Source organism: Gastrolobium bilobum, unplaced genomic scaffold (genome assembly GCF_033153095.1).
Source record: "Gastrolobium bilobum isolate Gb01-03AN ecotype WA unplaced genomic scaffold, APGP_CSIRO_Gbil_v1 utg35590, whole genome shotgun sequence".
NCBI lineage: Eukaryota > Viridiplantae > Streptophyta > Magnoliopsida > Fabales > Fabaceae > Gastrolobium > Gastrolobium bilobum.
This window is the reverse complement of record NW_026898223.1, coordinates 282,177-297,922: the sequence shown is the minus strand read 5'-3', so window position 1 is coordinate 297,922 and position 15,746 is coordinate 282,177. Positions and strand designations below refer to the sequence as shown.

Genomic DNA, 15,746 nt, shown 5'->3' with positions numbered 1-15,746 from the left:
TTCAATAGCTTGAGTTGTTCTTTAAAATTACTCAATTAAACTTACATTATGAATAAACACGGAAACTATACACATTAAGTTCAACGTTGACAGTATTTTAGTCAAACTTAAAACACCAAATAACTTGAGTCATGATTAGTTTGATTCGATCCTCATTTTGATTTGGTTTGATTTGTAAAATTCTTAATACAATTTAGTGCATGTTTGGATTGACTTTTTTCCTCCTAAAAGTCCTTTTTTCATAAAAAAAAAAGGGCTTTTGTAATTTTTTTGGTGTTTGGAAACTAACTTTAAAAAAAAGGAAAAGTTAAGGAAAAAGTTAAAATACTGCTTTTTGTAAAAGCCAAAATTTCTGACTTTTGCAAAAAGGAGAAGTTAGAAGCAACTTATCATCCAGTGCTTTCCTTCGTTGTTTCCATCTTCATCGTTGTTTTTTGATACACCTCTGTTTGAATGCAGCAGCCTTGTAGCTCGCGACTCAAGGGGCATTGCTATGCCTAGACTAGTTAGGATCTAGTCTTTTTTTTTTTTTCTGTCTTTAATTTTCGTTGTTATCCAAAAAAAAAAAAAATCTTCTTTCATGGTAGCCACCTTGTTCCAGTATCTTGCTCTCTGGAACTCCCACACAAAAGTCACAGGTAAAGAGAGAGGAAGAGAGAGAGGATGGGGTGGTTGCCTGGTTGGTGATGGTTGATGTGATGAAATCAATGAGGGGAGAATGAAGGAAACACCAAACCCATGTTTGGTCTGAAAGATACAAATAGAATGATAAAGAGAAAAAAAAGTGTTGAGCTTTTGAATCACTGGTGCTTGAATCAAAGATTGGGTGCTGCTGAGGAGAAGAAGGAACAAAGCCATCCCTTGTGTGAGTGGCTGAGGCAGATTCAACGGTCATCGTGAGTGTTTGATAAAATGACCCAAAGAAATAAGTGCTTTTTTATTTTAACACCCAAATATCATTTTTTTTTTGCTTAAAAGCATTTTTCAAATATTACATCCAAACACAAAATAACTTTGACTTTTAAAAAAAAACTTTTTGAAAAAGCAATATATAAAAAGTCCTTTTTTTTCAAAAGCCCATCCAAACAGGCCCTTAATTCGAAACTAACCTTCAACATGTTCAAATTCTTGTAACTTATTTTTAACTTCACTATTACATCCAGGTGGAAAGTATTATCACTTTGTATATGATTTTCTTTTTTCAATGAAAAAAATAAGTTGCATACTTTCAGTATAAAAGTTACAAGAACTTTACGCATAACATTAAAATTGGTAACTTGTTTAGCGAATGTTGCAAATAATTTACCCAAAAACATTTTCAACTAAACAAAGCACCAATATCATGACAGAGAAAATTTTCATGTAAACAATTCAATTGAGCAATTACTAACACTTTTCTCAAATCTGAGAGGAATAATAAACCACAACTAAACAGTTGAATTTCAACAAATGTACATGAATTGAGCTTGGCATTGCATGCAAGTGCTCCTCATTTGGGGTTAGGGAGTGTAGAACCTACTTTTCCTTCATGTCACCCCAGGCAAAGCCTCATTTTTTTGCCTTGGCAAATCTGAGGCAACGGTATTTTTCACCACTTACTGTAATTTCAAGAGCTCCATCTTGGTTATCTTGATTTGATGCAGTTCCCATCAAGACGCTTTTCTCTTTCTCAAGATTGTCTCTCTCCATCTTGAGCCTTGCTTCTTGACGAGCAATCTCTGCCTGGAACAAAAAAAAAATTGAGGAGCACTAAACAGGAAAAACTTTATCTAATAGCAGGATGATAAATAAAAATATTCTTAGAATGCTAAGTCAATTTATTTATTTATTTATTTTTTAAAAAAATGCAACAACATTTCTGCCTCACTAGTAATATAGCACAAATATTTACAAAACATTAAAAAGTGGGTTCCCTGGAACCTGTGTGAAGCAAATTATTAGTTATTACACAGAACTGAATATTAGATAAGTGCTGTGTCGAGAGCAAGTGCCTGGAAAATATAATGCTCTAGTCTAAGGAGAAAACAATTCGGCAGAAAGGTGCATCTGGTGAGCATCTTATTATTGAATGCAAGAACATCGATCACTGCAACAAAATACCAAAGGCAGATTCAAAGGGAAAAGGAATTTGAACTTTAAGATAAGGTATCAGGGCATAATTCAAATTCTAAAGGCTGACTATATCACTTCTTAACTCTTATTTTCATTCTTCAAATTACATATTTATTCTGTTCTTGCAATATTAGTGTAACTTTACTTTAGTGCCCTTTAGGTTTAGTGATGTATCGCGTTACTGTACTCCTGTGTACAGTAGAGCTTGGCTCATTAATTGTTAGGATAAATAACTGATTTCAGTTTATTAGTGTTATGAGATGCTTAGTGACTCATTGCTATGGAGCATGCATCAGAACACAAATTTAACTTTACTCTTTTCTCTGACATGCAATGACATAAATGCTCCAGAAACTTCTCTCTAGCTTTCTCTCGCTTTCCATGATTTTCTTTCTGAATTCTAAAATGCTACCACGAGGCAACTGCTTCAGTTATACTTGTTATGTCTAGCTTTAAATTCCAAGAGGGTATTTTGTTTATATCTAGACTCTAGATTTGTTACACAATCATTAGTTGAGCCATCACTCCCTTTAAGGGTTTTATCATGTATCAAACACTTAGTAGACCAAGTTGGGGGCTATTAGGCATCTTTTATTCAGATTGTGATAGTTATAGAATCATTTATCCGTATAATAACTAGTGAGTGCCTAAAACCCACTCTGCTTTCTCTTTTCAATTTCAGAAGCAGTTCATTAAAATTGCATCAATATCAAACTATCTGGTACCATCAACCTCAAATTAATTCACTGCATTTCACTTTGTCAATTATTCACCTAAAGAAGAAAATCAGTACTCATCCAGGATACAATCATTTCTCAGTAAAGCAGGCCTGCAAGGTAATATAGATACTTACCAAAGTAATGTATGCTCACAATTCAGAAATAAAAAAAAAAAGAGCTACATCTAGATTCTAGACCAAATGTAAAGTCAAGTGATATTGGCATTGTTACTGATATTACTTTCTCCTTTCTCTACTTCCTTGAACATTTTAAATTTATCCATATGATCATAGGATGCCACAGACAGAACTAGAAAATTTTAGGAGGGTGTACAAAATACGTACTTAATCACATATAGAGTGTAAAATTATCAGAGAGGGGACATGATTAAAAAATTACAGTAATGAAGGGAAAAATATTGTATAGTGCAGTTGCCCCCCATCCTTGTGAATAGAAGTTTGAGGGAACAAATTCAACAAAATTATAAAACATTGCAAAGTAAACAAAAGTTCAAGAATCTACAGAAAAACATTTAAAAATAGAATACCGTAACATTCCCATTTTGTTCGTTTTTAGATGAATTGGGAACTACCTACTGATTTAAGCCATAATCATGCACAATGACTATAATGCTTAGCAGATACAAGGAATCTAACACAACGTTTATCTAACAAACTAAAATAGGAGCAACAGTACTCATTATATTTCATCAATCATAAACAGCATTTTACAACCATTAGCACTTTTGATGAGTTATTGCGAATAGACTATAACCTTACAGTAAGAGTAACAGTATAATTTGGGTTCAACTTCTCTCAGCAGTGACGGGCTGAATGGTTGTAAATGAGAAAACATTGAAGGGGAGAGAGTCCAATAATTATTCAGTATTAGTATGAATAAAAATGAGAAATAATCAATTCCACTCCACCCGGAATTAGCTCAGATGGAGTCAGAGATCATAGCTTCCATTTCCAACGTATCAAAAACACAATTAATTCCACTTGACTATCAACAATTCCTTCTTTAAAAAAAGAAAGAAAAAGTCTTGTAAATGTAAATGACAGAAAACCATACTCAATGTGTGGAGGGGGAGCAGCTATAATAGTCCAAAAAGTTGAGTATTCAACCAGCAATAACAAATATATGCTATTTTACATAAACGAGATCAGGTTTTTTGCATTTTTTTCATTATTATCCTTTGCCCCTCTATCCAGTAAAGGAAATGCAAAAATGCACATTAAATTAAAAACAAAAATGAAGAAATTGAGAGAAATGCGTGCGTAGGTAGTACCTCACGACGAGAAAGATCAGCCTTCCAAGCAGCTTCACGCTCAGCAACCTCACGCTCACGTTCTTCAATATAACTTTGCATCTCTCTGTCCTTCATGATCCTATCCTGAATATCAGCATCTAATGCTTCCTTCAACTCTTCAACAAACTTATCTACCACTGCCTTTATTCTAAGAGACATCTTCTTATGCTTAAAATCTCCAACCTGAGAGACACCACACCACATCCAAAAATAATCTACTATATCAAATTACCTAGTTTGAGAAACCTAATACACTATACAATTGCATTCATCTTTCTTTCCATTTTATTCCCATTTATTAGGTTTGGAAATAATTTAATTTCTACTGTATTTCACATTTATACTTTTCAATGAAGGCCACAATTTCTACACAAGAAAGAAACACACCTTTAATTTCCCCACTGTTATTCTGTTTTTATGCGAGAAAAAATAAAAAATAAAAAATAAAAATTCTTCTGTACTTTGCAGGTTTTGAACTTGAGTTGAGTCCAAACCAAGCTTCCAAGACCTAAACATATATATATATATATATATATATATATAATAGAAATGAAACTGCATAGGTTGTTAATTTGAAAATGTGGTAGTAAAAAGCATGAGAGTTGAGGAAGGTGAACCTCAAACGACGTGGTATTTGAAGATGATATCTATCTTTGAATAAAGTATTATATGCTCATTGTTTCTCTTTGTTTGAGGGTTTCATTTTGCTGTTTGTTATAACTGTGATACCATCACCATTCACCGGAGTGCAGAAACCACACGCAAAAGGAGGATTCGTGAACAAAGATGAAAACCGAGTTTGGGTCTTCACTTTCCAGTTGAATAAAATGGAAAATGACTCTTTCATTGGGCTCATGATAGGTCCCACTTGCAGTTCGTTTTATTTTGGCCCATATAGACCTGTCAAAAAAGACCACAGCCTTAGGGCCAGCCCGTTCAAAGCCCAATTAATTTTTGTAGCCCTCTTCCTAGGTCCAATCCATTTATTAGTTAGGTTAGGGCATGCCGTGGATGAAAAACATTCAACTCACATTAGTTCAGTTAATATATGAGAGTCGAGCAAGTGCAGGTTAAGAGTAAATAATGATTGTTTAATTAGTGCATGAGAGCTGAGCATATAGGAATACAAATATATATTCGATCTTATCCAATACCATCTTTGAAAGGGATATAAAATCTCAATTTTGAACCTCTCCGAAGAGCAACGAGGATACGCATAATTTATAAAAAGAGAGAGAGTAAGGTACCTTTTGGATTCTCAACAAATATCACGGGTCCCAATTTAATTCCTTAAAAAAGAGTCGACTTGTAGTCTTTCAGAAATTCAAAATAGACCCATGTTAGTCCTTTTAAGAGACTATTGTGGGTCTTCTTTAAATTTGAGAGAGATCACAATTTCGACTAACTGGTCTATTTTGAATTTTAGAAGGACCGTAAGTTGATTTATTTTCCTAAGAAATGAGTCCCATAATTTTGTTAAGGACCCAAAAAATACTTTACGAAAAAAAAATTCAACTCATTTCTCTCTCTTTTCATCAAACAGACTCATTTTCCGTCACAATACACAATTTTCTCGGGAAAATCTTTTTCCCCTTTGCAACAGTCACCAAGTAATTAGCTCATGCTCAAAACCACCCTAGTTTTGTTGTGTTCTGGTAGATTCACCATCACCCTATGCGATACTCAAATTCCAATCACTGAGCCTCTGCCCCTTCTCGCACTCGCACTCACTAAACTATCTAATACCCATTTCACCCCAATTCAACAAACCCTCTTCAACAATTTGTGTTAGCGACGAGTTGAACACCATCGCTTATCAGAACCTCAACTTCGCACCTTAGCAAAGATGGGTCCGAGAAGCTTTCACTGAGTTGCAGCAGCAATAACTTGATCATTACTATTCAATGTTAGATGACTCTTCACCATGTTTTTCTTTACTGGGTGTGCTTTGATAAAGAATCAGTGAGTCTGATGTTTCAATCTCTTACTCTGTTTGTCTCTAGTTGGCAAGGTAGATTGCTCCTGTTGGGATCAGAACTGAAGAACTAAGGGGAGGTTTGGTAGAGGAGAATTTTTTTTATACGGGAATCACGATTTTCCAGGAATATGTTGAGAAAATGAGTTTTCTGGAAATGTTATCAAACAGTTGTTTGGTAGACTAACATATTCCCGAGAATATTGCGTTAGTTTTCTTGATGTTATGTTTAGCTGTATTAAATTTTCTCATGCCATAGAAATCCTAAAATACCATCTCCTGGATAGTTTTTTTAAAAAATTTACACACAAAATAAAATCTCGGGAAAATCAGATTTTCTAAAAAAAATTAAAAATCTTGTACCAAACATGGATAAATAAAATTACCACTTTCAATTTCCCGAGAATCCTAAAAAAATCCTTGTAACAAACGGCCCCTAAGATTTTTTTGAAGTGGGCCCTCATAATCACACTATTACTGGTTTAGTTGTTGCGTTGAAGCAAGTACATAAATAGAGAAGATAAAGATGATCTTTATTTTAGTGTTGTTTAACTTTTGAGGGACTGATGAAAGGGATCCGTGTCACTGTTTATTTTTTCCCCTTGATATTGTAGATTTGTAGTCTGTATATTGAATTTCAACTGCAGCAGAAAATAAAATGGATATGAAGTAGGCTTTATCTTCATTTTAGCCTAATAAGAAGGTTCTTCTGAGGGATTGATTTGGAGAGTGACTTTGTTTTTGAGCGATACCAATTTGATTGTTGTTGAGCCTTAGGTTACTTTCTGTTATCAAGAGAAACTTTCAGAAATTCCAATTGCTTTGACTGTGTTGCTGCTTTAGATTTTCCTTGGATCTTGAGGACGGTGAGATTAATTTGTGATGATGATATTTGTTCGTAGAAGTAGGAAGATCACCTTCCTTACAGTAATTTTTATGATTAAAATGAATTGAGAGGTGTTGAAACTATAAGAACACAATATAAAAGCAAGTTCTATACTAAATTATTGACCAGATTTCTAAGAACATTTTTCGTACAAGATTCTGCATAGTGTAAGGGAGCTATATACAAGATCTAGTGCGAGAGAATATACTCTTTGAAAATGACTATGGCCTATTTTACTGTCTATTGGATCCTGTGCATATGCTGCTATTTGTATCGTGATACGATATATGATCAATGTCGTTAAAATTGAGATCTTAAGTAAAATTAGAAGGTGATTAAAAAATTGTAAAATTCAAAATCGTAGTGTAAAAAAATCGTAAAAACGTAAAAGCGTTTGAAATAATAGTAAAATTATTTTAATGAAACTCCCAAGGGTAGCTCAGTTGGCAGTTGCGCTTCCAAGGGATTGTTTGGTGCAGGGATCAAACCCTGCCTCAAGCAGTTTCTTGGAAAATCTTTGGGGGCACCCACTGTTACAATGAGGGGCTAGCCCAAACGGGCCGTACCCCGAGGACATGGTGCCCGGAGAAGGTTGAATGGGGATACCTCCTGGCAATGTACCAAAAAAAAAAAATATATTTTAATGAAAAAAAATCATAAAAATATACAATCATAATGAGAAATCGAGATTTTAACAACAATGACCGGACAATATGAATGGCAAAAATTACTATAATATGACGTAACATTCTTACGGTGGATAAACTTCTTAGACCTAAAAATGTAACTAGCAAGCCTGAAAAGTGTTGGTCTTAAGTCCCATCTGCTTTCCCTATATGGAATCAACATGCACAGATGAGAATAAAATCCATAAACCCGTATGCCAAAATTGTAATATAAATATAAAGAAACATAATTGTGTGCGTTTTCTTAGTTACGATAGAAATAGACTATTACTGAAATTACCTTTACAGGTGTTTACGGTAGACTTGTTGAATGGGAATTTCTTAGTTATCGATAGCATTTTCTTGTGTGCATGTGACGCATGCATTACTTGTTTTCTAATTTAGGACCTTCATGTTAATGGGGTTGTTTTTTAAGCCCGGAGAGCTAACTTGAATTGGAACGACCATTTCCTCACTTAAGTTTTTTTTTAGCAAAATAATTGAATATTCATTTTTATATATTTTTTTAACCTTATAATGTATCTTTATATTTTTCTATGGGAAACTAATTTCGACTCAAAATATTGAGATTGTCCTCTTGTAAATACTTTTCAACAAGTTCAAATTGTTAATGCTGTGAAGGTTCCTTAATTGTCAAATTAAAATTCACTTTTCACTTAAATTTTAAATATTTGACTTTTTAAATATTTTCACCTTAATACATGGATGATGGATGCTAAATAGTTCCTTTTTTTTTTCAATGTCAATACGCTGAATATGTGAAATCTGGTTTCGCAGAATTGGAGTCATGGTGCTAAAATCGGAGAAGGTTGTGAAACTCGAGAGTCTACACAAACTCGGAAGGATGAACTAAAATCGTAAATCGTAAAATCGTAACACGGATCGTAAAATCGTAACACAAGATATAAATTATATTTAGAGTAAATACCCTTTTTCGTCCCTGGAAATATTTGCGAAGCACAATTTAGTCCCTCGGTTTAAAAAAGTCACATTTCAGTGTTTCATCTTTGAAAAAAAGGGCCACGTTCGTCCTTCCGTTAGTTGGCATCTAACGGCCCAACTAACGGTGCACACGTGGACCGTTACTTTGCTGAGTCACCGTTAAGTATGCCAGCTTGGAAGTAAAACGACGCCGTTTTGAAGGTGCCTTATGTCTTGTTGGAGTTTTGAACAGTTGAAGGTCCTATTTGGTCCCTGACAAATTTATCGAGGCCCTATTTGGTCCTTAACACTAAAAAACCACCATTGCAGCAAACCTTTCAAACCACCATTGCAGCAAACCAAGGCTTATGCTATTGGCAAGGCTTATGCTATTCGATCAGATTTCCCATTGGCCAAGGCTTATGCTCTGATTCAATAAAAAATGATGATGATAAAATGAAACTAAAGTCGAATAGAGTATTTGGTGAAGGAGAACTGCATTTCATCGCAGGAAAATCACATTGACTCAAATTATTGTACTTTTTCGTTAATGATTTGAACATCACAATCCACCACTAGCTGGTTGTGTCCAGAGAGGACGGGGAGCTCATCATATCGTGTACTCAACTTGCTCAAATTTTGCATTGGTTGTGTAATAATGACAATAATATAAGAACCCACAATGAAACTTTTTTCCTCTATGAAGCAATATATTGTTTCATGCATCAGGGTTTAATTACAAAGGTTTCACTCTTACGACCTTTTAGAGGTATCACTTCTAAAGGAGTTCCTTGCAATTGCAAACAATGCATTAAATGAAAAGGGAAGAATGAGTTCTTTTTTCTTTTCTTTTCTTTTTTCATGTGTTCTCCTTTTTCATTAGACAACACTTTTATTGTTACTCAAGACAGTTGCCATGATTTTGGAAAGTGGTATTTTGTAAAAAAGAATGGTAAAAGTTAATTATTTATTATTTTTTTCATAGATCGTTGCATCTGTTATCATCATTACACAGCTTGAACATCCATGAAATTTGTGGGATTGTTTGCCTTGTGTTTTAGTTCTGTGCCAATATTATTGATGGTTGCTTGGATATATGAAGTATGAACTAGATATTAGATTGATACTTGAACAAGATTGTATATATTAAGGTACATAGACTGGACAGAGACTGTTCTGGCATTCTGGTGATGGGAAGGACACATACAAGTGCTGCAGTTTTGCATTCCATCTTCCGCGAGAAAACTTCCAGGGCGTCAGATGATGTGAGTGATAATTGTACTTTTTCATCAAATGCTTCATGCTGGCTGACCTGGATGATATAACCTCCAGAGCATTGGTCTATTATGGTCACAATCTCAAGTTGCTATATCTGTTTCATTTTTTTCTGACCTTGTTCCATTTGATCCTTAAATAGATTGACACAAAAAAGAGAATCCTACAAAGAAGGTACTGGGCACTGGTCATTGGATGTCCTAGACGTTCAAAGGGGTTGGTTACTGCTTCATTGGGTAAGGTTGTATCCATATTGGCACTTCATATGTACTGTAGAAAGCTCGTTATATATTGTAAAAGATTGTTGTAATCCTTTTTTTGGTTTCAGGTGGTTGTTGACAATGGGAAATCTGATCGAATAGCATAAGCCTTGGCCAATAGCATAAGCCTTGGTTTGCTGCAATGGTGGTTTGAAATGTTTGCTGCAATGGTGATTTTTTAGTGTTAAGGACCAAATAGGGCCTCGATAAATTTGTCAGGGACTAAATAGAACCTTCAGCTGTTCAAAACTCCAACAAGACATAAGGCACCTTCAAAACAGCGTCGTTTTACTTCCATGCTGGCATACTTAACAGTGACTCAGCAAAGTAACGGTCCACATGTGCACCGTTAGTTGGGCCGTTAGATGCCAACTAACGGAAGGACGAACGTGGCCCTTTTTTTCAAAAATGAAACACTGAAATGTGACTTTTTTAAACTGAGGGACTAAATTGTGTTTCGCAAATATTTCCAGGGACGAAAAATGGTATTTACTCTTATATTTATATGCGTATAAAATAATATAATAAACAAGTTTAATTCAACCAACAAGCAAAATAATTGTTACTGGACTAATTTTATTTTTTTCAGTAAATATAAAACAAAACAGAGACAAACATGAGGAAAAAAAAAAAAAATTTGGTCAAATAATTCTGATTTGATTTATCAAAAATATGTAATTTAGTTTATCCCACATTTGGTTTATCAAATATACATGTGGTGTGGTGTGTTCGTGTGGCAGCAAATATACGAAACAGAGGCAAAAAATTTAAAAGAAAAAAATAAATAAAAAAGGTATCGAGGCAGAGAAATAAAAAAAATAGAGGCAAACAGGGATTGGTTAAAATTAAAAATAGAAAACAAAAATATAAACAAATGAGAAACAGTGGCAGAAAAAAATAAATAAACGAAACAGAGGCAAACATAAAAAGAAGAAGAAAGAAACGAAGCTGAGAAGAGATTAAGGCATAGAACAACAACCGCGACGGCAACGAAGAGAGAAGATGGTCGGAGATGCTGCGAACGACGACGAAGCACGTCGGAGAAATATGGTGACAACCATCGTCCTGCCAAGCAAAGGAGGAGGTAATTATATTTGCTTTTACTGTGTTGTATTAGTTTTTTTGAGTTAATGCATATATTGCTTAGGTGGTAATAAAATATGAAATAAATCTTTGGTTCTATGATGCACCTAGATTCAGTGTATCTTATTAATGAGAGCATTACATATTAGAGGAGAGAGAAAAAATCTGACAAAAAAACAGAATTTTAGCTAACATGTAATATTTTCATTGGTGAGATGTACTGAATATTTGGTACAACAATAGTACCAAAGATTTATTCTAAAATATATGGCGACGACTTATGGTTTCTCTGTTTGGCTTTTGGACAGATGTCTGCATTTTCCAAAAAATTATCTTTAGCCCCTGTTTGACTTTAGATATACTTTTCTAAAGTGAAATTATTTAATTGCACTTTTAGTCGCCCATCATGATTTTTCTACAGTTTCCCAGTTATTTTTTTGTACGATCAGCATAATAGAAATATTTGTTCTGATTTTTTTTTTATAATTTTGTTTGATTTAATGTTTAGGAACTAAAAAATTGTATTATGTAGTATGTGAATAAGACTATGAATGTGGATGATGAAGCTGTTTCTGAAACTCCTATTGAAAAGTCTTTCGAAGTGTTGAGATTATTAAGAGAGAAATATCTAATGTTTGGAAGTTTTTTACAAAAAAGCTTAATATAATCAAGTATGGGCTTTTTTTTACAAAAAAAATAAATATTAATTTTTTGGAAGGCTCGTGAGCGGGTCCTAAACCATAAGGCTTTTGGTCCATTCAAGCCTATATTATTGTGGATTTGTTAGCCCTATCCCACACAGGATAGTGCTAAATGGGCTGAACTGAACCGTTTTGACAGCTCTAGACTCTTACATTATTTTGGCTAAATATGTCAAATTTAAGGGTGGTGTGTGTTAGAAATTTAGAATAAAGCACAATTCTAGATAGTAATAGAAGGATATAGATAACATGAGTTTCATTGGATGAGTCCTATAAGTAAAGTAAAACTTTTATACCAATAATCATTAGTTCAAGTGGTGAGGAGTTTGTTTTCCTCAATTAGAAATCTCAAGTTCCAACCTAGGAATGGAGAAAATAATTTTGGGAGAACAACCTCTTATAATGGATCCCATAATGCTTAAATGGAACTAATCGAGTAATCGATAAACTTGTGAATATATAAAAAAAATAAGACTTTTATATATCTGTGTAAATAACATGTATATAAATTAGAAGACTGTTTCCGCTAATATGTGCTATAAGTAAATTCAATATTGTTACGTAAGTTCATTATATAAAGTGAATATAACTCATCTCGAACAAATTCTAATCAAATCTTTATAAAATATAATAAAATTAAGATGTTCTTATAACAAGAGGAATTTTTCACCATATACTATCAACTATGGGTATTATTTCAGTTATGTGAATTTTTCCTGTCGTCAACTTTAATTATATTAATGTTATGATTAAGATGGTACATATCATTATACAAAGTTTGAGAATTTATGTGCCTATACCTCATTTTGCACGAATCCTAAAATATTAGGCTTGTCAAACTCATGTAAAAATTCTTTTAACTGTTCATTTATTACTGAAATCTTTTTAGTAATGTTGTCTTGTCTTGTCGGTTGATCTTACTTATATCCGAAGGTTCTAATTTTTTAATAATGTGAGCCATTGAATATAATTTAATCAATGGTCAAGATTGAGTGTAAGACTTTTAATATAAGAATATCTACCCCAGAACAAAAATGTCAAAACTTGTTTACTGAAATCTTTTTCATATTCTTTTTCTTCATTGTAGTTGGCTTCTTTCTCCCCACTGATATGTCTTCCCCTGCGACCACCGCGATCTTCGGTGTTTGAATTTAAATTCCATTTGGGCAATGAAATCATGTGCATTGGCAAACACGCTGTAATCTCATTGATAAGCTCATGAATGAAGAAGTTGCTCTCCCTTATTTGGAGCTCACCTATTACTTTGCTTGGGCTGGAAGCAACCCATTGCCGAGCAATCAAATTAGGGTCCATTGCAGACCTTTATATCGCCAATAACATTATTACTGCCTATGCAAAATGCACACAGTTAACTCTTGCTCACCAACTGTTCGATCAAATGCCCCACAGAGATACTGTGTCTTGGAACGCCATGATTTCCGGTTATGCAAACTCCGGCCACCTGGAAGCATCATGGCAAGTCCTTAGTGCCATGAGAAGGTCTGCACTTCCTCTTGATGGCCAAGCGTTTGGAAGCATTCTTAAAGGTGTTGCCCGTGCTCGCGAGCTCGAGCTCGGGAAACAATTGCATTCTGTTATGTTCAAGATTGGGTTTTTAGGGAATGTGTTTTCTGGTAGTGCCCTTCTGGACATGTATGCCAAGTGTGGGAGAGTTGATGAAGCGTATAATGTGTTCTGGTGCTTGCCGGTACGAAATTTTGTGTCGTGGAATGCGCTTATTGCTGGTTATTCGCGAGTTGGTGATTGTGATATGGCGTTTTGGGTACTAAGATGTATGGAAATGGAGGGTGTTGGGATTGATGATGGTACAATGTCTCCGCTTTTGACATTGCTTGATGATTTTGAGTTTTATAGGTTGTTAATGCAGTTGCATTGTAAAATTGTGAAGCATGGGCTGGATTTATTTAACACTGTCTGCAATGCAACTATCACGGCATATTCAGAATGTTGTTCTCTGCAAGATGCCGAGAGAGTATTTGATGGTGCTGTTAGGTGTCATGATCTTGTTACTTGGAATTCTATGCTTGCTGCTTACTTGATGCATGAGAAAGAAGATCTTGCATTTAAAGTTTTCATTGATATGCAAGATTTTGGGTTTGAGCCTGATGTTTATACTTATACAGGGATTGTTAGCTCTTGTTCTGTACAAGAGCATAAAAGCCATGGAAAATCTTTGCATGGTTTTGTAATAAAAAGGGGACTTGAAGATTCTGTACCTATTTCGAATGCTTTAATTGCCATGTATCTCAGATGTAATAATAGGTGCATGGAAGATGCATTAAGAATCTTCTTTTCCTTGGATCACAAAGATTGTTGCACTTGGAACTCCATTTTGGCAGGGTACGCACAAGTTGGTTTGAGTGAAGATGCCTTGAGGTTATTTTTACAGATGAGATTTCTGGTCATAGAAATCGACCACTATACTTTTTCAGCTGTAATCAGATCGTGCTCAGATTTAGCAACACTACAACTAGGTCAACAAGTTCATGTCTTGTCACTTAAAGTAGGCTTTGATACCAATAAATATGTCGAGAGTTCATTGATCTTCATGTATTCTAAATGTGGAATCATAGAAGATGCTAGGAAATCTTTTGAAGCAACTTCTAAAGACAATGCAATTGTTTGGAACTCAATCATATTTGGGTATGCACAACATGGGCTAGGAAACGTTGCACTTGACCTCTTTTACTTAATGAGAGAGAGAAAGGTGAGACCTGATCATATAACCCTTGTTGCAGTTCTAACTGCATGTAGTCATAATGGGCTAGTGGAACAAGGCTGCAACTTTATAGAGTCTATGGAGTCTAATTTTGGTATTCCACCTCGAATGGAGCACTATGCTTGTGCAATTGATCTTTATGGTCGAGCTGGTTATCTAGAGAAGGCAAAAGCTTTGGTTGAAACAATGCCTTTTGAACCCGACACAATGGTTTTGAAGACTTTATTAGGTGCTTGTAGAACTTGTGGTGATATTGATTTAGCTAGTCATGTAGCTAGAACTTTGCTAGAGCTGGAGCCTGAGGAGCACTGCACTTATGTTCTACTCTCTGACATGTATGGGCGTCTCAAGATGTGGGATGAAAAGGCTAGTGTAACAAGGCTGATGCGAGAAAGGGGAGTGAAGAAGGTTCCTGGTTGGAGTTGGATAGAAGTGAAAAATAAAGTGCATGCTTTCAATGCTGAAGATAAATCACATCCCCAATGCCAAGAGATATACGTAATACTACAACAATTAAAGGAGGGAATCATTTTATTTGATAATGATGTTAATAAAACGGTCTTACTGCAATGTTTGGATAATCTAGATGGTTATGATGATCAAAAGTTCTTATGATTCTTACAGAGAAATAGAAATATAATGTTGTAGGAAAGTTGTTAAGTTATGTTATAGAAATAAAGATTGTGGGATCTGCACTTTTTAATTTTTTGTTTTTTAAAAACAAATATCGGTCTCACAATCTCTCTCTCTATAATATAACCTAATAATTTTCCCACAACTTTATGTTTTTTTTTTTTTTTTTCCCATTCTTATATTTTGTTTGTTTGGTTTGGTTGGAAGCCTTCTAGGTTGGTATGGGCCGTGTCTTACTCAAGAAAGTCCCTGTGCTTGTTCATGGAGGCAATGCCATTGCAGGGGTGTTGTTTATTTGGTTTCCTAAATCGTTTCCGTAACTGAACTATTTTACAAATTATCTGGAGATGAAACCAAAACTACAAATGCAATGGATAAAGCACTTGAAACTCTCACAGCAGTGGAAGAGGTAGGCACTGTAGACAATATGTTCTTTGGGGCCA

At 34.6% G+C, this 15,746-nt stretch overlaps 2 protein-coding genes across 2 annotated transcripts; one reads left to right on the top strand and one right to left on the bottom strand.

Moving 5' to 3' along the window:
• Positions 1–1,335: 1,335 nt before the first annotated feature.
• LOC133314000 (uncharacterized) lies at positions 1,336–4,923 on the bottom strand. The gene is made up of 3 exons (XM_061515432.1): positions 4,761–4,923; positions 4,123–4,326; positions 1,336–1,722 (listed from the first exon to the last, which is right to left on the bottom strand). Exons 2-3 carry the CDS (start codon positions 4,300–4,302, stop codon positions 1,549–1,551), a joined length of 354 nt encoding a protein of 117 aa, XP_061371416.1. The 5' UTR covers positions 4,303–4,326; positions 4,761–4,923; the 3' UTR covers positions 1,336–1,548.
• An 8,133-nt stretch (positions 4,924–13,056) lies between these two features.
• On the top strand, positions 13,057–15,331 carry LOC133313996 (putative pentatricopeptide repeat-containing protein At3g25970). The gene has a single exon (XM_061515427.1). It carries the CDS (start codon positions 13,153–13,155, stop codon positions 15,283–15,285), a length of 2,133 nt encoding a protein of 710 aa, XP_061371411.1. The 5' UTR covers positions 13,057–13,152; the 3' UTR covers positions 15,286–15,331.
• Positions 15,332–15,746: the final 415 nt, after the last annotated feature.

Coding starts and splice junctions, on each gene's coding strand:
- LOC133314000 (XM_061515432.1), bottom strand. CDS start 4,302: ATGTCTCTTAGAATAAAGGCAGTGGTAGATAAGTTTGTTGAAGAGTTG. Junction 1,723..4,122: donor CTGATCTTTCTCGTCGTGAG/GTACTACCTACG, acceptor TTTTTGTTCCAG/GCAGAGATTGCTCGTCAAGA.
- LOC133313996 (XM_061515427.1), top strand. CDS start 13,153: ATGAAGAAGTTGCTCTCCCTTATTTGGAGCTCACCTATTACTTTGCTT.